The 26,538-nt window shown below is 41.0% G+C and overlaps 1 protein-coding gene across 1 annotated transcript in view; it reads left to right on the top strand.

Annotated features, from left to right (window-relative positions):
- The first annotated feature begins 1,196 nt into the window (after positions 1-1,196).
- stag2b (STAG2 cohesin complex component b) overlaps positions 1,197-26,538 on the top strand; it is a 76,283-nt gene continuing 50,941 nt past the window's right edge. The window contains exons 1-8 of the mRNA XM_084332416.1: positions 1,197-1,347; positions 3,355-3,482; positions 3,572-3,653; positions 6,674-6,817; positions 7,077-7,173; positions 8,240-8,316; positions 8,870-9,074; positions 10,540-10,691. Coding sequence (XP_084188542.1) covers positions 3,439-3,482; positions 3,572-3,653; positions 6,674-6,817; positions 7,077-7,173; positions 8,240-8,316; positions 8,870-9,074; positions 10,540-10,691 — 801 coding nt within the window. The 5' untranslated portion in view covers positions 1,197-1,347; positions 3,355-3,438. The remainder of the gene's footprint in view (positions 1,348-3,354; positions 3,483-3,571; positions 3,654-6,673; positions 6,818-7,076; positions 7,174-8,239; positions 8,317-8,869; positions 9,075-10,539; positions 10,692-26,538) is intronic.

Genomic DNA, 26,538 nt, shown 5'->3' with positions numbered 1-26,538 from the left:
AGCACCTACGGGAGACTGCAATTCGAAACTGGCCCCTGTAAATGTCCAAACCCAACCCCCTCCAATGTACAGTTCCCCCCCACCCCACGGCACGGTGGTGTAGTGGTTAACACTGTCGCCTCACAGCAAGAAGGTCCAGGGTTCGATTCCCGCTTGGGGACCCGGTTTCCATGATGCCAGTTACCCAGGTGGGGTATCTCCCAGGCCTTTCTGTGTGGAGTTTGCATGTTCTCCCCGTGCTCGCAAGGGTTTCCCCCCCGATAAGATAAACCCAAATGGAAAAACATGCACAACAACAAGATCGCTAATGCTGTGGCGTCCTTGACGAAGCACTTGGATTGGTCCCCTGGCGCGGCTCCCAGCTGCCCTTGGGGGGGAAGGACGACGGGATGGGTTAATCGCAGAGACGAATCGCATGCATGCATCGCATGTGTGCCGATTGATGACCTCTGAGCAGGTCCTAAATTATTATTATTAACCTCCTCCAATGTAGTTTCTTACCCCTCAAATATACTCTCTTTTTAGACTATTTTTGTACTCATAAACAGTACTGTATATTTGTAGATCTGATATGTCATAAATGTCTAGATGTAACAGTACTGTCTATCTGTATGTCATGTATGTCATATATGTTATGATGAATTGAAAATGGGGGACCCTGATGTAAACAAGACGAAAGTCTTTCTCTGGTCTGCATCCCCTTAACAATTGTGTATTGAGCTGTACTGTATTGTTTGTACCCATTCTGCAATCTGTTAATAACATTTTCAATCAATCAATCAATCAATCAATCAAAGTCTATATGTTGGAAAGCCACACACAACTTCCAACCAATGGGTCAAAGTTCATGTTGCTATACCATTTACCATCTCACGGGAATTTGCAAAACCAATGCGGAAGGAGAAAAAAGAAATTCACACAAAAACAATAGGGTTGTTTCTGCACTTCGAGCTTGAAACGCTAAATATATTTATACGTATTTCAAATACATAAAGGACAATGCGGTCCAGCTCTGATTATTACGACAAAGCAAAACCGGCTTCCGCGTCAATTAATTCGCAGACAGCTGCGCTCCTTTTAAACGTCCACTAGATGTCAGGTCGCGCACGGTCTACACAGGCGACGCCACTCTGGCCTCTAGGTGGCAGCACTGGACCAGGATTTCCTCCCCACCAGGTCGTCGAAACAACAAACCGAGAACTACGGAGCAAAGCGGGGTGAACGTCCGAAACCAGCTTCTGACCGCGACTTTCAAACTCCTTTTAGAGAATTGTATTGAAATTCAGACAGTGCCTTCATAAGAACAGTAGGAGCTGGGATCCTGTAGGAATTATATTTCACAACAAGGTAAGTTAGCTATAAAATGGCGGAGAGCAATGTGGAAGTTAGTTGATTTGTGTTTTGCTCTGCTAGCTAGCCGGGCTAGCATGATGATGAGCCCCAGCGCGCGGACGCTGCCTGGTTCCTGCTGAGCTCGCGACGCAGCCCCGCCGCTGCTGGGGAGTGGGAGCTAGCGCGAGCTAACCGTTACTTCGGGTGGTTTAACTCACAACAAATGAGCACAGCTGCGTGAAATTGTGTCATGTGTTCGTCAACGGTAACATTTCATTATTACGAGCCGCTTAGTTGTACTTTATATATTTGTAAACAAAGTGTTTGTTGCTTATACAATGCGTTACTGTGGAACTCCCGAGGCAAGATGGAGGACGCAAGGACGTGATGTTTTTTTTTTTTTTTTTAAGGTAGCTAGCTAATGTTAACGTTAGCAACACTGGGCTAGCTAGCGTTAGCTCTCGTCTAGCTCGCTAGTCGCTACGTATTTAAAGGTATGTCCCTCAACAATCTAATATTTTGCGCAATTGTAGACTGTAAAGAGCCATTGCTCCTTTTGGAAATAGTAGAGTGCATTTGCGTCTAGCCGTTAGCTCGCACTAATACAGTAGAACAGACGAGCTACGTTGTTTTGTTATTGTGGCCTAACTACCCCGAGCTACTAGACAACGCTGGCTTGTTTACTGCACAATTATAGCGAATATTTGTGCAAATAACATCCCTGCCGACCGACTAGTTTGGTACGTTTAGTACGTCTTTGTTTCCTCTGTTTGCTTGGTCAGTGAATGAGTTGCTAACCCCACAGGCAGCTCCCTCAGCTAGTTACCGCGAGCAGCAGCAGCACCGGGCTCTAGTTTGACAGGCGCCGGCGGAGAACACGCCGTTATCGGCTCTGTCGGCAGACACGGAGCCGCCGAATTGTGGCAACGCAACGATGGACATAACCAGATTCTAGAATGCACATTTGATAGATTCCAGTGCCGTCTACTCTCTGGGTTGGTATACTAACTTTATGACACACTTAAGCCGGGTTTGGCGCCACTTTTTCTCAGTCAACACCCCTAGAATCCTGCCGACTTGTCATGCGATCTTGCCACACCAGCAGGGAAGCAGGCATAGTGCACGACTCGAAAACAAGAGTGTCGATACGAGAAAACCAAATGAGCATTTTGTGATGCATCATCGTTCACATTGGCCATTTTGCAAGACTATATTGCGTGTTTTGTTGAACTGGGTAAGTATAGATATTGAATCGATCTGTATGATATTGTGGGCAAGGGGGCCATGCTGTTTGCCTTTTGATTTTTAGCAGTTTTCTTGTATAGCATTAAGGTCTAATTTTGAATGGCACACTTGTATGTCAGTACTGGATGGATGTTCATGTACTACAGCTGAAAGACACACCCAGATCAGGCCTATCACTTAGGTGGGAGGAGTTATGTTGGCCTCCCATAGTTGCCCTAACCCAGCTATATGAGTATTTGTATTGTTTTTTGTGTGTATAGTTTGCGCACGTAATGCTTGGGATTTGTACATGAATTTAGCTCAAAGCTGCAAGTTATGCTGGAGATGTTGAGTTCTTTGTTCATTGAGCTCAGTTCTTTCACAAATTCACATATCACAATTCACAACAGTTCTTCTGTAGCCTACTGTTTCTTGTTGATGTTGATACCTTGTTTTGATTGGTTGAGATATATATGGGGCGGATAGGCCACTGCCATATTTGGATATTGAGGAAGACTATGATCTGCCTCCTAAATCAGGGGGAGAGGAAAAACAAGGAGCCAATGAGCATACAGCTGCGCATGACAGGAGCATTAGTGTCCGCCCCCTGTTACCATGTGAAACATTTTTTTCTCCCTCTGAACATCATCAAAGGAGCAGTAGCTTACTACAGACAATGTGCTGTCTGAGAGCAGACATCCATGGACTGCGCTTTTATAGCATTTTCTCTATTTTTGTTTTGAATATCAGAGTCTCCTTCCATATGACTACCTCTAAATCACTCCTTTGCATGTCTAGGTCACATGCGACCCCTCCTGTCCTTGGGTTTCTGAGAATCTTAAGTCAATCATAAGTTGATCCTGTCCAGAAGATGTTACAGAAATGATAGCAGCACCAGAAATACCGTCAGAATTCCCCTTCCCTCAGTAAGTGGCCTCTTAATTGTTGCATTCTTACTCAGTGCTAAACTTTAAAATCGACTTGATGTGAATATGCGCTGTTTTCCTCCCATCAGGGATACAGACACCCGCTTCTCCTCAGACACAGACTTCTCTGAGGATCCAGATGGAAGGAGTGCAATCCCTGTCAAAGGAAAGGTACACAACCTGGGTCACTTTCACCAGTCTAGATCTAATGCAGATGCCTGGGACTTCCTAGTCACATTACACTATGCTTGAATGAAAGAAAAACAAAATCTTTTTTTGTGTCTCACAAGATGTACAAATACACAAATTGTTTATTCTGCATACCTTCATACTTGCCATACATTGATCTCACATTTAAATATGTACAACAAACTGGACAATCCACCTGCTTCCCAGCTTAAGTCACCAGTGTGACTTTTTTGCCTTTCCCATCAGTTATATATAAACAACAAGACCGTGACAAGCGTGTGGCCAGGTCAGATCCATCACAAAGGAAGCCTTTCCAAACAACTTGCCTCATCAACAAAAATATCTTAACGTTCACAGTTAGCAAGGTATCTCAGCTTCTCACGCCATTTCCCATGTTGGGAGTGAGGCGGGAGCTAACAGCAAAACAGGAAGTGACGGGCTTTATGGGAAATGTGGTCTTATCATGACAGTTAGAATATAATTTGTTTCAGTAATGATCTCATTTGTTTAGAGATATCCCAACCAATCTGACAATGATATATTTTGTTGAAAATTCTCCTTGTAGTAGCTGTTGTTAAAGGAAAACGCCAACATTTTGGGAAATTAGCTTATTTGCCATCTTCCCTGGAGTTGACAAAAAGATAACATACCCTTTTCTTCTCTGTGCGTGCAGTAGGCTTAGGGAACAGCCGCACCGTTAGCGTAGCTTAGCTTCATCACTGGAAGTGGGGCAGTCCTTTACCCTGAAGTTTCCTACAGTCACGAAATACACTCCAAACACAACTCCAAAACATTCCTGTAAACATGTTGTGACCTGTGTATTTACCACGTGGAGAAATAAAAAATAATTTAATTCGACAATTACGTTTTCTAAGCAAATATACTCGGAACTATTTTTTGCCGAACCACTGCTCTCTGGGCTCAGTCAGTGATTTCACGCAACGCAGTGATACTTACTAACGTGACGCCAGTGTTTGTTTACATTCTCATTTCATTCAAAGGATCCGAACCGATTGAAGTTTATGGATACCATGCCTTCCTTACCTTGACGATTAAAAGCCTCCCCAATTTAGAAAACAGTATTCCCATGGCTGGTGTTGATATGCTGCTAGCTAACGAAAACCAACAACCGGACACTAAAGCAGATAACGAGGCATAATTTTTACTTCCGGTCGGGGGGTTTCAAAATAAAAGAGCGACGTCTATAGAACCGGAAATACGTTTATTTTGTACATTATCTAACGTTAACACGAACCTAAACTAACGTTACAACTAGCAGCATATCAACACCAGCCATGGGAATACTGTTTTCTAAATTGGGGAGGCTTTTAATCGTCAAGGTAAGAGGATTTGAAGGCATGGTATCCATAAACTTTATCGGTTTGGATCCTTTGAATGAAATGAGAATGTAAACAAACACTGGCGTCACGTTAGTAAGTATCACTGCGTTGCGTGAAATCACTGACTAAGCCCAGAGAGCAGTGGTTCGGCAGAAAATTGTTCTGAGTATATTTGCTTAGAAAACGTAATTGTCGAATTCAATAATTTTTTTATTTCTCCACGTGGTAAATACACAGGTCACAACATGTTTACAGGAATGTTTTGGAGGGTATTTCGTGATTGTAGGGGACTTCAGGGTAAAGGACTGCCCCACTTCCAGTGATGAAGCTAAGCTACGCTAACGGTGCGGCTGTTCCCTAAGCCTACTGCACGCACAGCGAAGAAAAGGGTATGTATCTTCTTGTCTAACTCCAGGGAAGATGGCAAATAAGCTAATTTCCCAAAATGTTGGCGTTTTCCTTTAACCTAACCCTATCTCTTAACACATTAACTGCCACGCTTATATCCATCGATGTTTGATCACTGCCACCAGTCTAAGTCTATGGAGATGTTTACCTTCTTTGCAGGGCTATAACTTTTTAAATTGTATTGCTAAATTGACATTACTATGGCCCATTCAACATCGATTATCTATCGTTCAGGATATAGGAACGTTTTACTTTTTCATTCACACATTCATACGAAAATACCGTCTAGAGTATAAATATGTTTTTATCGTTTTCTGCAGTAATTCCTAGAACGTGAGATATAGGCATAAATGCATATATTAGATTATCAAATGCTGTTTGTTACCGATCCACGCTATATAAAAAATTTCAACTGTACATGGTCCTAAACGTTATGACTGATCACGCGCGGGTGAACGGGGGGGGGGGGAGTCGTTTATAATTCCGTGATCGTCGTTAAATGATTTATGTAGTATGGGTGATATATAGATCAGAGCAGTTTGCATCGATAATAATAAACAAAAACGATAAGTCACGGCAGCCTCCTCTTACCGTTGGGCGATGATACTGGAGCAAACAGATCCCAGTTATTTGATGGGGATCGAGGCGATCCATTTCCGGTTTGTATAATACTAATACACGCCCAAATCATGTTGATGATTGAGTTGTGGCAGCGATCCATATCCACGGTGTGTGGCTAGAGTCCTGGGATGATATGCGAGTGGCCGGACGTAATTAGGAGACTCACCGAGATCCAACCGGCATATCCGGTTTGGCAACTCGCCGATCATCCACCAGGTGGCAGTATTGAAGCGTTGCAGAGTTGTGCTGAGTCCCACAGCATCAGACAAGGCTCTGTGAGTGAAATCTGAATACCATGGCGAAAATATGAAATATGATCACAATAACGTTGTACGCCGTGATCTGGCAGAATTAACATGAACTTGAAACACGTCGTACAACGTGATTGGCGCAGGATGTGTTAAAGAAGAATTGGAAAATGTAAATGACAGTTGCCGTGGCATAAAGATAAAACCAATGATCTGTTGATCTTTACAAATCGAGACTTGATCGCCTAACAATGACATAGCCGTCACTGCTGAATTATAATTTTTATGGAATTAATTGTGACACCTCTAGTCAGGTTTATAGTGATGTTAGTGGCCTCTATTTTTGGAAACTCACCAGTCTTTCTCCTGACTCCTCGTCTTCCAGGGGGGTAAGAAGGGGAAGAAGGCAGCAGGGGAGAAGGGCAAAGGAGGGAAGGGAGCAGGCCGGATCAATGGCCACCACCAGGAGAACGGCATGGAGAACATGATGCTGTTTGAGGTGGTCAAGCTGGGCAGGAGTGCCATGCAGGTATAAACGTCTACAATTGCCTTTCTCCCCCACAGCGTGCGGGGAGGGGTCCAGATAATCTAGATTCTATTTATGGAAAGAGTGAACACACAACCATCTACAGTATAACCTCTAGTCTTCATCAGCTTTTATTTAAATTTTATTTTACCCCTCGTTTCAGTATTTTATAAACTTGACATTCGTTTAAAAATTTAGCTGTAGCTGCTTTGTAATGTATTTACCCCAAAAATGTCTGTTTACTTTTTCTCTATTCCTACAGTCTGTCGTCGATGACTGGATCGAGTCTTACAAACATGACAGAGATGTTGCTCTGCTGGACCTCATAAATTTCTTCATCCAGTGCTCGGGATGTAAAGGTGTGTGTGTTGTAGCAAACCCACAGCATGGCTTTCATTAGCTCGTAGACCCAACCTCTACTGTGCTCAACCGCATAGCATGAGGTTGGGTGAAAATACCATAGGCCAGAAAACAAATCCTTGGCAATTGGGTGTGACATAATATAAAAATGTGAAATTACTTTGTTGGCTTTGTTATTATACTACCTTAGTTGCAATATTCAGTCGATTGTTTGTAAAGTGCAATGTTTATAACCCCAGCACTGTTTACATGACATTTCCTCAAACTGAGCTATGCAATCTGACACGTGCATGTGCAGGTGACTGGCCATGCAAAAGTTAATGACCTGGCAAGTAACTCCAATTAGGGAAACCCATAGGAACTCTAATTTTGGCCTGGCAGGTCACCTGCAATGCGATCACACACATTGCATAGCTTGTTTTGAGGAAATTATTATAAACATTGCACTTTCTAATAGGGTGTAACAATGCATCGATCCTAAGGTGACGATTAGACTTGCAATTTATATATATATATAGGTTGATTTTTTTTATTGACCTATAGTCTATTTGTGATGAGTGAATCAGTTCCCCCAGCCACATTTGTGTAAATTCTTTTTGGGAATTAACTGATCGAAAATGTATCTAATCGTGGTCAAATGAAGAGATTTCATGATGCATTGAATAGTTTCCTGAAGAATCGTAATCTAATCGTTGTGGGGTCAAATATTTACACCCCTTTCTGAACAATCGACTGAATATTGTAACTTTGTAATTTCAGATCTTTACATTAAGTTGTGCCCAATTGGCATTGATTGGCAAGCATTTGTTTTCTGGCCTATGGTATTTTCACCCAACATCATACTATATGGTTGAGCACAGTAGCGGTTTGGTCTACCAGCTAGGCTTACATCTATTGTCATCAAGAAGGGAAATGTTTTGAATGACTGTGTATCCAAGGCATTGAAGGCAACCACCAAGTGCCCTGCAGGAATAGCTTCCTCTGCCATTGGATGTGGCTTGGGAGAGCTCGACCTGTTCAGCCATGTAGGAAATCACCATCTGTGTCTCCCCTCCTGTTTGTCAGGTGTGGTCAGCGGAGAGATGTTCCGCAACATGCAGAACTCGGAGATAATCAGAAGAATGACAGAGGAGTTTGATGAGGTACGGACGCCACTCTCTGTATCATTCCACATACTCAAAACAAAACACCATGTCATTTCCCATGTCGTTTTTATTTCAGTCTATGTGCGGCTGGTTGTTTTTGTTTGGTGGTTCAAGTTAATTTTAGTTGGGACAAAGGCTGATCAGTTTATCAAATTTGTATTGATATTGCAATATGACTAAACTCAATATACGTTCCGTGAAAGTTGCAATATGGGCATTTACATATATATAAGTGGAGAACAGCCTGGTCGATGCACTTCACTCCTGCCTACAGGTACTATGGCTGCATAATGCAAGGAGTTTGGTTATCACTGCCATAGTGCATTTTAAGTACATTTTAAGTTGTAAATTGTAAGTAAATATGATTACTAAAAGAGTTGGACATGAAGAGGAAATCTAGATTCTAAGGTAACTAGAAAGTTACATCGTGATCACAACATCAGTGAGAAACAAACGCACTATGACACAGCGCTCTGCCCTAACCTGCACGTGTACATAAGGCGACACGCCGTATTTACCAGTTATCTCCTTTCTTGTGCGACATCTACAGGACAGCGGCGACTACCCTCTGACCATAGCAGGGCCCCAGTGGAAGAAGTTCAAGTCTAGTTTTTGTGAGTTCATTGCGTGGCTGGTCCGCCAGTGTCAGTACAGCATCATCTACGATGAGTACATGATGGACACAGTCATCTCCCTCCTCACCGGACTGTCGGACTCCCAAGTCCGAGCCTTCAGACACACCTCGACACTGGCGGGTAAGGAGTGTTTTTGTCTTGTCTCAAAGGGTTTAGCCGCGCTGTGACCTGTCTGGCACACAGTGAAGCGTCTCCTTGTCTTTAGAACTTGGTCAAACCTGGCTGGACCCCGGCTGAGACGGGACACCTTTCATAACCTGGCCAAAGCTGGCTGGGACTGTTGTATCATCATGGTTTAGCTTGTGTACCACAGTTAGTGGTAGGGGTGGGAATCGCCAGAGACCTCACGATACGATACTATCGCGATACTTGCGTCACGATACGATAGTATCGCAATACTAAATATATCGTGATATGCTGAGTATTACGATTTTTTTTTATCAAATTTAATTTATTACCTTTTTTCAACTGCAAAGTAAAACTTTGTCAACATGTTTTATCTAATAAAATAAAGTCTGTTCATCTCACTTCAATAATTTTTATTGCAGAACATGGTATTTTCTCAAGCAGACAGTAAACACTGTAATCTGTGTTGCATGTACCTGACAAACTGAACTGTTTGTATTACAGTCATATTCCAACTTAACTGAATGCACATGTGTGTGTGTGTGTGGACTATTACAGGTATTGAAATGAACAATGCAACTTCCTTATACAATTTTTTTATGAATAATTAAATATCGATACTTGGCGTCCCTGTATCGATACAGTATCGCCACGCAACTACTACGTATCGATTTCCCCCACCCCCCCCCCCCACCCCTAGTTAGTGGTGTGAATTTTGAAAGGTTGCCCAGCAACCGGAGGGTTTACAAGTAATGCAATGGAGACTCTAACCCAACCATACCATTCTAGACCATGGCTAGCCCCAGCCAGGATGAACATTAGGGTTGGCACGGTGATGTGGAATTTCCCATGACTAATAAACGTATGACAACACCGGTATTACCGGTGACACCTGGCATTTTACAAAATTATGCTCAATATCTGTAGATCGCTTACTTTGATCTTTAATGTTATACGGCTACATTGATCCGCTGTGTCCGTCTGTCTACATCTGTTTTTAATTCATTTTCAATGATTAGTATCCATTTGTTGGACAGACAGAGTTGACGTTAGGTTATAATTAAAAAATAAACCAATATCATCCATCACTTGTTCAAATGTAGCTTGCAAACATACGTTTGCTGGTCTGGACTGGTCCTCTGAGCTCCTCTCCAGTCGAGCTGTTGCAGGGTTTAAGCTGAGATATTTCTGAACGTACACCGGTGGGGGCCATGGCCTAGTAATGTACTCGTGGATGTCCTAACACAGAGTAACACCGGTATCACAGACTACTGCGGCAGGCCTAGTGAACATAGCTAATGGAGACCAGGCATTTGTGTGTTGATCTGAGGTAATGTAATGTTCTTGAAAGGAAGAGAGAAAAACGAAGACCCTAATGACAAATTAGTCAGCCATGGGTTAATATCACACTGGATCAGAACAATAAGCAAACTGGGTCCGACTGTGTGTCTCACGGCAGCCATGAAGCTGATGACGGCCCTGGTGAATGTAGCTCTGAACCTGAGCATCAACATGGACAATACCCAGCGCCAGTACGAGGCTGAGAGGAACAAGATTGTGGCCAAGAGGGCCAACGACAGGCTGGAGCTGCTCCTGCAGAAACGCAAAGAGGTGAGGCCAGGCATTAGTTATCCACACTCGCTGAACGTGAGGGCACCTGACATGGCTATTCACAAACAGTCATTTTCGCCCCTATTTTTCCCAGCTGAGGCAACCTGTTACTTTTCAATTTGTTGGACAAATTGCTGAAATTCCATCCGTATTTAATAGTCTTGCATGATTCATGTATAGTGGTACGGTACAGTTGCAACACTCTTGAGAGGCATTAGATGGGCTACATGCTTCCACTGCCAGTATGTCCCAGAGGATTTATTTTTACCCACCAAAATGACAGGCCGACATTAACTCGTTCACGCACACACATACACACACAGACAAAGGACACATCCACCCAATGACGGAATAATTAAAACCTCTAGCCTAAAGCAAAAATGCCTTCTGATTCATTGCGTTTGTAGTCTGTTTTGACGCTGGCATACCTAGGTGTTGGGCTGGCATTGGTGCTGTTGGGGCTAAGTGTAGTTCAGCCTACATTGGTACTGTTAGGGCTAAGTGCATTTGCATTAGAAAAAATCACTGTAATGTACATGTACTTTATATGCGAAAAATCAAACGGAACATGTAGTGTAGCCGGCATTGGTACTGTTAGCACTGTGTAGTTCAGTCTGCATTGGTACTGTTAGCACTGTAGTTCAGTCTGCATTGGTACTGTTAGCACTGAGTGTAGCTCAGTCTGTATTGGTACTGTTGGCACTGTGTAGTTCAGTCTGCATTGGTACTGTACTGTTAGCACTGAGTATAGCTCAGCCTGTATTGGTACTGTTAGCACTGAGTGTAGCTCAGCCTGTATTGGTACTGTTAGCACTGAGTGTAGCTTAGCCGGCATTGGTACTGTTAGCACTGTGTAGTTCAGTCTGCATTGGTACTGTTAGCACTGAGTGTAGTTCAGTCTGTATTAGTACTGTTAGCATAGCCCCTTTCGTGACTGATGCACGCCAACAAGGTTTGGCCGAGTGAATACACAGTCACTTGCTCCTCAATGGGAAACCAACCTAGATTTACCACGAAGGACTGGTTCTAACCGAACCGTTCGTTATACAAGTATCACAGATACATTTCAAAGGTACTCACAGTTGCATGAGGGTTTCGAACAGAGAAACGCTAGGGTTTAAAAGCTCGGCGTTGCTAATAAACATTTTAAATAATTTTTATAAACTGGTCAACACAGCTTTATTTCCGGCATTGGGTGCCTGATGCGCATGCGCTGTGATCACAGGCAGCTAAATAAGGAAATAACGCAGTGTTGACCAGTTTATAAAAAATATTTAAAATGTTTATTAGCAACGCCGAGCTTTCAAACCCTAGCGTTTCTCTGTTTGAAACCCTCGCGCAACTGTGAGTACCTTTTGAAATGTATCTGTGATACTTGTATAACGAACGGTTCGGTTAGAACCAGTCCTTCATGGTAAATCTAGGTTGCTTTCCCATTGAGGAGCAAGTGACTGTATTCACTCGGCCAAACCTTGTTGGTGTGCATCACAGTCACGAAAGGGGCTACTGTTAGCACTGAGTGTCGTTCAGCCTGTATCAGTACTGTTGGCACTGAGTGTCGTTCAGTCTGTATTAGCACTGAGTGTAGTTCAGTCTGTATTGGTACTGTTAGCACTGAGTAGCTCAGTCTGTATTCGTACTGTTAGCACTGAGTGTAGTTCAGTGTATTAGCACTGAGTGTAGTTCAGTCTGTAATCTGTATTGATACTATGCTGTTAGCACTTAGTGTAGTTCAGCCTGCTTTGGTACTATGCTGTTAGCTCCGCAGGCTCAAATGCACCAGGGAGATTATGTTTTTGGTTGTGTGTGTGTGTAGTAGGGGTGTAACGATGCATCAAATTAATCGTTGTGAGGTTGCATCGTTACACCTCTAGTGTGTAGTTATGTTTGCAGGCTTCAATGCGCCAGGGAGATTATATTTCTGGTTGTGTGTGTAGTTATCTTCGCAGAGAGATTATGTTTGTTTGTGTCGTTTTGTGTATCTGCAGCTAATCTCGCATACTACTGTGATCAGCCTAATGTTGTATGTGCTGCTCACACCCACCCAATGTGCTTTGTTTGCAAGGATATTGTTTGCATCAGGCAACGGCAATTATTTGATTTGAATTCATTTCTATCGTTCATCTGTCCCGTTAGTGCTGAGTGTAGTTCAGCCTGTATTGGTACTATGCTGTTAGCGCTGAGTGTAGTTCAGCTTGTATTGGTACTATGCTGTTAGCGCAGGGCTGTACACTGCGATGATATCGTCGCGAATTGCCCCTTTAATTGGCCGTTGCGATTGGTAAATATTATCTGGGGGTGGGCTTGCGAGTAGTGCTTTCAAGCCTTGGATTCGCATTTCACTCCTAAATTATCCAAGGCGTGTGATGACGCGATGACGTCACTCACGTGAGCTGAGCAGTGAGCACTCAGCAGGTATGATCAGCGGGAACAATCGACTGAGCACTCACGCTGACTGTCTGATTTAGCTATGAAGAAAAGTAAAGTTAGTATTGCTTCGCGTTCGACCTCCTATAGTGAGCCGAACTGAACTGAACTCAGACACACGGAGAGAGCTGCGGCGTCTGCTCCTCCTCCAGCCCTCTCGCACCCGTGGCTGTTGTAAACACTGGGACCTCGGTGAGCCTGCCAGCCGGCTAGCTACTGATAGCTATCAACAAATGCTCCAGTAAGTCTAGTAGTGCATGATAGCTTGCGTTAGCTTACTGTTCAAAACGAAACGTCCCATTAAACTAAATAGTTCAGATAGCTCCGTCCTGATATCAATGTCTTATAACACTGAGTCGATGCGTATTCGAGCTGATGGCACGCTGAATATAGTCAATAGGGACCAGCTGCAGCGCCGAAGAATCCTGGCCGTAGCTGGAGGCTACAGTATAGGGCCCAGCTGCAGCTCCGGAGAATCCTGGCCGTAGCTGGAGGCTACTCAGTACACACAGACAGTGGAGCTGGTTGCATATAGCGAGCATTTAGACTTGTTGCGTGGTGGCGATGTCTCGCAGATAATACAACTACAAGTATGATTATATAATATATATATTTTATTAAAAAAAAGAATTATATATATATATATATATATTTTTTTTAAATCAAAAACAATCTATAAATAATGGTAAAATTGTTATTTAAAAATGTGCCCCTAAATTTTTTTTTTGCCCCTAAATTTCTCATTTAGGGGCAAGTGTGCCCCTAGTGAAAAAGCTTAGCGTACAGCCCTGTAGCGCTGAGTGTAGTTCAGCCTGTATTGGTACTATGCTGTTAGCGCTGAGTGTAGTTCAGCCTGTATTGATACTATGCTGTTAGTGCCGAGTGTAGTTCAGCCTCTATTGATACTATGCTGTTAGCGCTGAGTGTAGTTCAGCCTGTATTGGTACTATGCTGTTAGCGCTGAGTGTAGTTCAGCTAGGGCTGGATGATATGGAAAAAAATCATATCGCGATAACGATATGATAATGTTATCATATTTCTCTATCGATAATTATCGAATTGTTATAAGTATTACATTTTTTCTTTTCTTTTTTTAACAACAGATGTATGTTTATTTTGCAGCAATTCTTTGTCATTGCCGCCATCTTTAGTGTTACATCCCCTCACACTCCAGTTCTCAGGCTGCAGCTGGTTTAAAAGCGAAAGTAAACTGGCTTCTCTGGCTGTGGCTCCAGGGGAGTTGAACAGTTCTGGCTCTGCTAGTTTATTTTCGATCTTTTGGCGCTGTTTTGGTGGACAAACCACAGCACATGTGCACCGTGACTCGTGACTGGAGTCTAGTTCTGCTAGCACACATAGCCTACTGTGTACAGACGGTTTCAAACTGTATTTTAAATTAGAAAGCAAACAAAATAAATTAAATAAAGGAGAAAAATAAATCTCAATTTGGTCAGTATTGTCATTTGGACAAGCAAAGCCATTACTTTAAGTTGTAGGCAAGAAAGACAAGTCTGTCCACTGTCTCTGGTTTTAAAACTGCCCTGTTGCAGGTCACAAAAAAAATAAAAAAAGATTTTTCGATTTTTTTTATTTCGATATTCGATATCGATTATTAAAATATATCGCGATATTTATCGTTATATCGCCCAGCCCTAACTTCAGCCTGTATTGGTACTATGCTGTTAGCGCTGAGTGTAGTTCAGCCTGTATTGGTACTATGCTGTTAGTGCTGAGTGTAGTTCAGCCTGTATTGGTACTATGCTGTTAGTGCTGAGTGTAGTTCAGCCTGTATTGGTACTATGCTGTTAGTGCTGAGTGTAGTTCAGCCTGTATTGATACTATGCTGTTAGTGCTGAGTGTAGTTCAGCCTGTATTGATACTATGCTGTTAGTGCTGAGTGTAGTTCAGCCTGTATTGATACTATGCTGTTAGTGCAGAGTGTAGTTCAGCCTGTATTGATACTATGCTGTTAGCGCTGAGTGTAGTTCAGCCTGTATTGATACTATGCTGTTAGCGCTGAGTGTAGTTCAGCCTGTATTGGTACTATGCTGTTAGTGCTGAGTGTAGTTCAGCCTGTATTGGTACTATGCTGTTAGCGCTGAGTGTAGTTCAACCTGTATTGGTACTATGCTGTTAGTGCTGAGTGTAGTTCAGCCTGTATTGATACTATGCTGTTAGTGCCGAGTGTAGTTCAGCCTGTATTGATACTATGCTGTTAGCGCTGAGTGTAGTTCAGCCTGTATTGATACTATGCTGTTAGCACTGAGTGTAGTTCAGCCTGTATTGGTACTATGCTGTTAGCGCTGAGTAGTTCAGCCTGCATTGGCAGTTTGTTATTAGGTTATGTAACGGCAGTTCCCACTGGGCATCCATCTGCTGCTCCAGTCTGCACCCCACCACAGCATGGTGGCATATAGAGGACTATCAAGTTCAAGTTTCTTTATATTAGTTGTCATACAGAATACTTTTGCATGAAATGCTTCTTTCTGTTTTGCTCCTAAGAGTGTGCTAGATAAAATAACAAGATAGTATTAAATTATATAAGTATAAAATAGAAAGTCAAGTACGTAAACAAAAAAAGTTCTATATACAGTCTATACTTCTGTACAGTCTATACCAGGGGTCAGCAACCTTTTTGACATGGAGTGCCTGTTTGAAATATAGTTGTAACTAGTGTGCCTCAACAATATTCCATGCATCGTAATTTTTTTCTTCTCATAATCAGGTCTTTTTAATGATAATTTTTACATTATTACATCATTATTGTTATTGTTATTATTAACAATATTATTATGATGGTTGTATCAACCCTAAATCTGAGTTGGGGGGGGGGGGGGGGGGGGATGCAATGCAGACAAACAGCTGCATACAGTGCGACCATTTCACTCACATTTGCCCATTCATTTTTGGACACATCACACACCATTGGTGTGTGTACTGTACGACGTGCTGTCATAGCTCCACCTACAGGCCTAATGGAGAACACCAGGATGTGAATGGAGGGTGAATGTGAGGTATATCGTGTAAATAAGTTTTGATTGATCGCAAGACTACACTGTAAAAAAATATATAATAATAAGTTACCAGAACTTAAAAATATTGAGTTCAGTTACTGTGCATTAAGGTTTTCAGTTTTCAATCCATAATAAGTTAACAGAAAAATAAGTACACAACCACATTATTTCAACCTAATAAAACTATGTTTATTGTCATTGTTTTAAGAACACAAGTTGACTTGGTAATACTCACATTTTGAGTAAAAAAAATGGCTTTTAACATGTGCAATGTTCAATGAAATAGAAAGATAAATAATACAATTTGTTGATTAATCCCACTGGTCACAATGGAGACCGTAATAATGTTTTTGTTATAAGGCTCTGCAAATGTTACTGAATGATGTAGCAATGTATTTCCAGCTAAATTGAAATAATAAACAAATAAAGGGTCTCAATTAAATATGTGGTAGTAAAAAGAACCTGTGGGAGGATTTCAACAAGATAAATGCGACAAGTGCAAAATATTTCACTATAATATTTCAAAGCAAATTTTTTTTTTTTTTTTTTTTTTTTAAATGCTGCCCCCTGTGCCTATGCAAATGCCCCCGCGTGCCTATGCAGGCACGCGTGCCTAGGGTTGCCTACCCCTGGTCTATACAGTCAGCTTCTATAGTGTAGAATGGTGAGGTATAGCTTAGCTTGTGGTGCCACCTTGTGGTGCAATGAGGTGCATGAGATTGATGCCAATAAATATAAAGTGTGTTAGTGTCTAATAAGTGGGTAAAGTGGGTGCTACAGTGTGTGGTTTATTTAAAGTGAGTGTGTGTGTTGTGGGTGTATTTGATGGTCTGTTATAACAATAAGTCGTTGTTCATTGAGCATCCTGATGGCCTGGGGGTAGAAGCTCCTTCTGAGTCTCTCTGTGCTTGCCATGAGACTCCGGTATCGCTTGCCTGACTGACCGCAGCAGTTCAAAGAGGCAGTTGTTTGGGTGGCTGGGGTCTTTGATTATTCTCTTAGCCTTACCCATGCAGCGCTTGTTGTAAATGTCTTGGAGAGTGGGAAGCCCCCCTCCAATTGTGCGTTCGGCTGAACGGGCCACTCTCTGTAGTCTGCTACGGTCTTGTGCAGTAGGGGTGCACCGATATATCGGTCGGGTATCGGTATTGGCCGATAAGTGCCTTGTTGACTGCCATCGGCCGATGAGGCCTAAAAAATAATAATGGTTTGTTTCCGGTTGCCGACCAACCCTGCCGACCGACCCTGCCGACCCAATATATTTTATGAGTAAATTTTTTCAAAAAAAAAAAATTATTTATTTTTTAGAAACAGTTTCATAGAAATCTTAATCAAACCTTTAGTATTATGGATATTAAACATGCTGGCAGAGTACATGCATCCATGTTGTTGTAAACATTTTAATTAAATAAAGAAATTCCATAGTCTCCGTGGGAAAGAATAAAATAAAAAATAAAATAAAATAAATTTAACTGACAACCAACAGGAACCAAACAATATTTTTTGTTATGCCTCATGGTGTGTGTCTTGGATGGGGATGTGGTGGAGATTGATGTGTGGGGTGGAGTGTTTGGAAAACTGACTGTTCCGGGGGGGGGGGGGGGGGGGGGGATTCCTCAGTCTAAAGAGATGACCTTGCCCCTGGCAAGCCTTCTAGTGATCCATTGTTAAAGCGCCTCCGAGTGAATCTCTTCCAGTAATGAAGAACACTCTTATCTCAGTTTTTGGATGAATCCCACTCATGTGAAACGACTAATATGCGATTCTTCTTGTAGGGAGTGCAGAAACATCTGCACTCCTAAGATTGCTGATAAATGACATTATTAAATGTAGCGTAATACTAAAACAAACTAAAAGCTCAAGGACTCCTATAGGAGCCAAAGCACTCATGAGTTATACCTTATTTCTATTGGCTTAGTTGCCTACACTGTTAAAGTCTACATTTCAGAATACAATGGGGCTTAGCTGTATATTTAGGTTATTGTATTATTATTAGTGCTGTCAGGCGATTAAAAAAATGAATCTAATTAATTACAGGATTTGTAATTAATTAATCTAATTAATCGCATTTTAATCGCATTACCATTTTATGCCTCATATTCTATATTCTATAATCATATTTCAAATTGCATGTGTCCGGATGGCAGAATTCAGTACTGTATCTACAAAACCTTCTCTTTAATCATCTTCCATCTATTAATTTGCTTAGATTTTTCAGGTCTGGTCAATTTGAGCATGGTGTTATTCACAGTCAAAGATAATAAAAAAAAATGTATTGATATTCTCATTTGGTTCATTACAATTTACTCAAAAATAAAATGTTCATTCAATCAATCACCGCGCAGATTGATTGATTGAATGAAAATGTTATTAACAGATTGCAGAATGGGTACAATACAGTACGGCTCAATACACACAATTGTTAAGGGAATGCAGACCAGAGAAAGACTTTCGTCTTGTTTACATCAGGGTCCCCCATTTTCAATTCATAATGAATTGTAAGTAAGGGTGCAACTTGCACCGTACAATCCATTCTTTGTGGATCTAGCCCACAGTATTTCTGACACTGGGAATACATTCCCTGAGATTCATAGATGTCCCTAGAATCAGATACCAAGAACATGCAAATGGACCATATTAAAAAAAAATCTGTAAATGTGTATTCTACATGCTTATGGAATGAATGAGATACAAAAAAAATATTATTATAAAAAAAAAAAAAAAAAAAAATTTGTAATTAATTTTCATAACGCGATTATTTGCTGTGTAATTAATTAATCTAATTAACGCGATAAACTGACAGCCCTAATTATTATATGAATGTTTATATGTTTGTTTTTATAATCTTACATTGAAACGGCATTAGGAATATTGATTGGATTCAGATAAAGTAATTGAACCGTCTTATTTGTCATAGGGCCTAACAAAAATAATGGTTTGGTTCCGGTTGCCGACCGACCCTGCCGATTTAGGTGCTATCCATTTTTTTTATTTTTTTTTTTTTTTACAATAAAGTTTCATAAAAATCTTAGTCAAACCTTTAGTATTATGGATATTAAACATGCTGGCAGAGTACATGCATCCATGTTGTTGTGAACATTTTAATTAAATAAAGAAATTCCCTATCCATAGTCGCCGTGGGAAAAAATAAAATATAAAATAAAATAAATTTTAACTGACAACCAACAGGAACCAAACAATATTTTCTTTTATGCCTAAGCTCAAATGTGCAGATGGCAGTGGCCGATGAATATCCGTCAATTTGTGTTGCGTCAATCTGGTCCAGACAGACAAGCTACTGCATCAAAGTTACTACTTATGATTTAACAAAGGCATTCGTTTTGTGGCATTAAGTAAGGGATAATGTATAGCTACGAGGTCATTGTCGCAAAATAATTGACCGACACGGACAGGGAACAAAATAAGCACCCGCCAAACGCCAATGGCATGTAGATTTCCTCTTTGGCTGGTAAATTACAGAGGCTACTCAGCCACTCTGGCATGTAAAAAGATTGGGAGCCATATGAGCATATTGGAGTATTCTATCAGGGCTATACAGTGCAAGCAATAGCGTTTAAATAATGAAATAAAATAAATAATTGTATAAAGAATTTCCCATGTTCTGTCATCTAATAATATATTCCATTACCTTTCCTATCTGTATCAAAGTCAAAATGTTGGTATGGTGACAACACTACAACATACAAAAGCAGCTTGACAACCGATATCCTTTGCGTCTAGTAGGCATGGGCCAATGTGTGATTTTGGTGGTATGTGCTATTTGCACATATGTTTGTCCCTTAGTATGCACACGCACAGTATAATATGCATGTAATAAATAGTTTGCACACGCACAGTATAATATGCATGTAATAAATAGTTTGTTAATAAACTATGTTACTTGAAACATTTTCACTGTGCTCCTACATTTCTTTAGGAGCACATGTGCTCCCTGGGGAAAAGGTTAGCGTAGAGCCCTGTAGTAATAATAATTACACATGGCGATATACTAAAAAGCTATTTCAAATTTTTGGCTGGTAAAAAATCTTCCTGGCTGGTAGTTTTTTTAATCTACCAGCCACCTTGGCTGGTAAGCCAAAAAGTTAATTTTGTTCCCTGGACACTGAGTTTAAAATACAGAGCCGCCTCTGCGAGGTGTTTTAAACGTCAGTGAATGTCAATTATTTTGCGCTGATGACAGAGTATAGCTATACATTATCCCGCTTATTACATGGCTAACTTACTAACAATATACCTAATTCATTTTACAAAATCGACAAGACGCGATCAAATGCAGACGCAGTTGTTCTGTGGCTCTGTCAGCCCAAATAAAGTGATTATTATTATCGCCGGCAGCCCGGCAGGTGTGTCTAATTGCACTGAAACAGTGTGTCAGTGGGGCTTGATTGCGAACAGCTGCGCACAGCGGTCATTATTGTTCCACAGAGGTCAGTTATCAAGTAATATCGGACCTCTGACGAGCGCTATTGACCAATCACAAGCAAGCATTTTGGCAAATGTGAAAACGCCATGTAATAACGTTATATAGTTACACGTTCAATAACATCAGCATATTTACCCGAACATAGCAAGCATTATTCTTTCATATCTCTCACTTCCTTTGCTCAGAGAGCCCGTACTGAATTGTACCCATTCTGCAATCTGTTAATAAAGTTTTCAATCAGACAAATGTATAGAAAAGCTTTTATTATAACACTTGTTGCAGTAAAATCATTATGCCTCGTTTAGTACTCCTGCGGAGCGGAGCGCTGGTAGTCTACTCGTAGCCGGCGGGAGCTAACTTTATTAGCGCCGGTAGGTTTGTTGTTGATCTCGCATGCAGATCAATGGCGGACTTCCCGGAAGTAAAAAATGAATACGCGCTTGCCGATTGGTGGTAAGAACAGCAGAGGCGGGTGCAAGCGGTGTGATGTAATTGGCAGAATCGACTGTCAATCAAAATTGTTCTGTTGCCATCTACCTGCATTGCTTTGGTTGAGAGAGATAGTGCTCTCTTATTAAAACTCATAAACAAGTCTTGAGCAAGACAAGTTAGTCTGTTAGGTTATGAAAGTCAGTGAGTATTGTATGACTCAGACTTCAGCAATAATCATCACTCATGAGCATTATAAAATAAAAACACACATGGCATGGTGGAATTAATACCATAAACATATTTCTTGATGTTTCCTTTTTTTAAGTAAGTAAAGAGGCCTATGTTCATATCGGTGAGCACAATTTGTAACACAAAAAGAGAGACGTGTAGCCTATTTATTTATTTAATATTTTATTTATTCATTTTATTATTATTTTTATTTGTTGCTATGCCTAAAATAATAGTCAAGCCTAGGGGTAACACATTTTAATAAACAATATAATTTTTTGTTATATGGTTATAATAAAAGCTTTTCTATACATGTGTCTGATTGATTGATTGAAAACTTTATTAACAGATTGCAGAATGGGTACAATACAGTACAGCTCAATACAACAACAGTGCTAAGACTGGAGGATGAAGACCAGAAAAAGACTTAAGCTTTTTTACATAAGGGTCCTCTATTTTCAATTCATCAAAACATTTAGAGACATACAAATATACAGTAGTTTCATAAAAAAAAGAAAAAAAATTATTTTTTGCCACAAATATCGGTATCGGCCGATTGTGTTAGTTGAAGTATCTGTATCGGCCGCAAATTTTCATATCTGTGCATCCCTACTCTCAACCGGTGCCCCGTCGATGCTATGGGGGCTGTAGTCTAGGGCTGGACGGTATGGTCTAAAATGTATATCGCAGTATAATTTGAAGCATAGACGGTAACGGTATATATCACAGTATATTAACTTATCTTTAAATGTCTATATAAATGCTTCTGAAGGGGTAAAACTCTGGTATGGCAGCTATTACTGTACTCTTGTATTACTAGGACATATTTCACATAGTACAGAGGTATTTTAAGAACATTTATTGTGCAAAACTGCAATAGAAAAATACAAAGCCTTTTCTCAAGTGTCTGCAGGCAGGTAACGCGTATCTTGGATCCAGTGCTTTAGCCCTTTCGATCGACAGTTTGAAAAGGAACCATGTCCTTACACAAGTAAACAGTGTTACTGTAATGCTTTCATGCTTGCTTGAATTTTGGGCAGATAAAAACATACAGCAAGAACTGGACAATACCCACAAAAACCATATTTATGGACCATTTGGCGAGTTCAGACCTCAACCAAACAAGCATGTTGAGCCTCACGGCTCAGTGTATGATAAACTTCTAGATGAAGCCTTGTTACAAGCCCCTGGCTCGCATTAGGCCTGTCAATTATTTTGCTATTGCTATATACATTGGTTTCTTGTTCGAATGCATTTATTTCTATAGACTGATATATTTTTCTGCCACGAAAAATAGAGCCTCTAATAATTGCCCAAAACGTAAGCTGTAAAAGATAAGCTACAACGCGTACAAAGCCACTTATTCTGAGATGATAATTCATGTATCTGGATAACCAATGCACGGATTGTGTCGAGGCCGGTAGCGTTATTTTGGGGAAATTGATATCTATAGTAGGGTTGCACGGTGTACCGGTATTAGTATAGTACCGCGGTACTAGTGTGTTCGAAATGATACTATACTGCGTTTGGAAAAAAAATGTTTTATTTAATCTTTATTTATTCATTTATGCATGCGAATGCCTTCCTATTGGAGCACAGCGCTGCTGTCAGTAGTGACGTTGCGCTAGTTTACCGGAAGCAACCTTCTGGAATGAAGAACAACAAACTAGTCACGAGAGCTAGCATAGCTCGTACAACGAATGTTGGCATCAATGGCATGACTACAGTACTGATAGGAGCTACTGTAGCACGTAACGTTAGTTATCACAACCATCGGCAATCGCAGTGAGGATCTTTATTGATTAACGCTAGCTAGCTTTAACTAGAATTATAGTTCGCTAGCTATATAAGCTAACGTTAGCCGAGTTTATTCTATGCAAAATGTGCTAGCTAGCTAACGTTGATCAATAAAGATCCTCACTGCGATTGCCGATGGTTGTGATAACTAACGTTACGTGCTACAGTAGCTCCTATCAGTACTGTAGTCATGCCATTGATGCCAACATTCGTTGGACGAGCTATGCTAGCTCTCGTGACTACAGTTCCTTATACGAGCATTAGAAAATGTCCACAATGCTATTCGCAAGAATAGAAAATAAATTGAAAAGCCTAATAATAAACTATACATAGCCTAAACTGCTGTGCTGAAAGCTAGTAAACACACATCCCCTGTTGCCTACCCACAACAGAAATGAATTGATGCACACTGCATCTCTATAGCTTAGTCACAAACGTGATTTATACAGAGACATTTGACAATTGCCCATTAATGGTTCATACATACTGTATAAAGACAACGGAAATCTATTTTATTTTTGTTAAACGGCCTACAATATGACAACCTAGTTCTAGATTATGATGGGCTATAATCAGTCTCACTCATAAATGTTTTCTAGGTTATGGTATCTCAAACTAATTAGGCCCTCTGCTATGACGAATGTATAATAATACAACCATACTTTTTCTACCCCTTGAATTTTTTTAACTACAGAAGTCTGCTGCATTTGGCTCACAGTGACTCCCCCCACACCCCAGAAGCAACCTAACCTCCGCTTTTTTTGAGCAGCATATTAAGTACACAAATTAGTCCAAAGATGATAAAAGGATCAACAGGGCAGTCGCAGAGTTCATCTGTATGGACCAAGTTCCAATATATATACAGTTGAGAAAGCTGGGTTCAGAAACCTTGTACAGCAACTGTTTTGAGTGCAAAAAAAGTTCTCCAGCATTTTGAATGCCATTGCTTTTAATTTATTTATTCTTGTCATTTTTCATTGTTGTGTTTTAAAATAAATAACAATAATGACATCTGAGAGTGTTTCCCTGATTTTGAGAAAGTATTGAAATTCATATTGGTATAGTATCGAAACAAAATTTGTGGTATCGTGACAACCCTAATCTATAGTCTGGTGTAGTTTTCATCCACGAAAAATGGAGGCTGTAATAATTATTAATGCTTGAGAGTCTCTATGAATAATAATAATTAGAGCCTTCATTTTTCGTGGATGAAAACTACACCAGACTATAGATACCAATTTCCCCGAAATAACGCTACCGGCCTCTACAAAATCCGTTCATTGGATATCCAGATACAGATGAATTAGCATATTAGAATAACAAAATAACGCATAAAAGACACACACAACATCCAATTTGGTTTTTCTCCAGCGCGACCAGCACGTCTTTCGTTATTGACATGTCTAATAATGCTATTATTAGAAAATGCGTGCACGGGTACAACAGATCAGTCAACAATGTCGAGCTAAAAAGTGAAGAAGATGAGGCTTCAATATCTTTTCCGTGGTTTGATGCAGTGGACAGCATAATCGGCCAAAACCAACCAGTGATCCCTCCGTTGTGCACAGTAATGTGGCCGGTTAGCCCATATCCAAAGCGCCCGACATTGTGACTAGTTGTGTTCAGCGGGACTATAGTGATCAAGTATATATGCATATTATCTTTTACGTTGTTCGTTATATATCATATGTTTTGTCTAGAGAGAGGGAGGGAGCTGCTAGAGTGGAGCTAACGTTAACTTGCTGAGGCTACATCAACATTTAACATTACATAAGGTTTTAGCGCGATGTGGGCATTCCATAATGGCGAGGATGCAAAGCATGTTAGACGATTGGACCTGTCGCAGAGTTTACATTACACATAGAAACTGCGGGACTCGCGAGAGAAGTTGTCACACAGCCTTCAAACGCAGGGCGGAAGAGCTTGTTTGCTTCTAGAATTGAAGGTCCGCTCTGCTCTGTCTATTTTGAAATGACAATTGCACGTTGACACGCCCACTGCGCGAAGCCTCTGTGCGCCTAAATAACTTTTTCCAGTTCGCACATATCTATTATCTATATCTAATTCTATCTATTTTTAGGGGCAAATGCGAGTGAAATAGTTGCACTGTCGAGCCCTGGCTGTGGTTACGTGACGTCATTGCTATTTTAGAGCTGCTCTACCGGTTACAAGGTAGTCAAAATTCATACCGTTTATACCGTCCACCCTACTGTAGTCCCTGACCCCCGACCTCAATCAGTTTTGCTGACGTTCAGGGAGAGGCTGTTCTCTTGACACCATCCCGCTAGAACCTTTACCTCTTCCAGGTAGGCCCTTTCGTCGTTTGCAGAGATCAGGCCCACCACTACTGTGTCGTCAGCAAATTTGATGATTGTGTTGTTGTTCCGCTGTGCCACACAGTCATGTGTGTACAGGGAGTAGAGGAGGGGACTCAGAACACAGCCCTTGGGGGACCCCTATGTTGAGAGTGATGGATGAGGAGGTGCAGTTGCCTGCTCTCACCACCTGGGGTCTGCCCGTCAGGAAGTCCAAGACCCACTGGCAGAGGTCATAGTTCAAGCCCAGGTCCCTGAGCTTGGCTGAGTTTGGAAGAGACTATGGCAGGGCTCTACAGTACGAGCATTTCACTCATTTGCCCCTTAAAATAGATTTGTGCGAACAGGACAAATCATTTAGGAGCACAGTGTGCGAGTAATGGTTTTGGGTAGTGGGCGTGTCAAAGCGCAATTGTCATTTCATAATATACACAGAGCAGTGCGGACCTTCAATTTTAGAAGCTACAGGTATGACATCTAACTATTCAGCCCTGCGTTTGACAGCTCTGTGACAACTTATCTCACGAGTCACGCTGTTTTTATGTGTAAGGAAAAGTCCGTGAGCAATGGTCTAAACGCACCTCGTCGCGGTAAATCTCTCTCGCTCGCTCGCTCTGGAAAACTCTGCATCCCCTCTCTCCTGATTCCTGATCCTATTTCATTCAAAAGGAAGATATTGATGGACATTAGCTAATAGCTATAGTATATAGCTCAGCAGCTGTAACAATCTTTTGATTATTTATGTTTCAACAGTGTCAAAATATTAATTTAAATTATAATGATTAAAGAATTTTATAAAGAACTTTCCATGTCTGTCATCTAATAATATATTCCATCCCCTTTCCTATCTGTATCGAAGTCAAAATGTTAGTATCGTGACAACACTACAACATACAAAAGCAGCTGGACAACCTATATCCTTTGTCTAGTAGGCATGGACCAATGTGTGATTTTGGGGATGCTATTGCACAGATGTTTGTCCCTTAGTATGTGCACACACACGCACAGTATAATATGCATGTAATAAATAGTTTGTTAATAACTCTGGTACTTTTTTCACTGCGCTCCTAAATGTATTTGTGTGCTCCTAATTTTTTTCATTTAGGAGCACATGTGCTCCTTGGGAAAAAGGTTCGCGTAGAGCCCTGTATGGTATTGAATGCTGAGCTGTAGTCGATGAATAGCATTCT

Source organism: Notolepis coatsorum (genome assembly GCF_963971535.1).
Source record: "Notolepis coatsorum genome assembly, chromosome: 16".
NCBI lineage: Eukaryota > Metazoa > Chordata > Actinopteri > Aulopiformes > Paralepididae > Notolepis > Notolepis coatsorum.
Note: the sequence above shows the minus strand (reverse complement) of the source record. Positions and strands in the feature narration are given on the sequence as shown.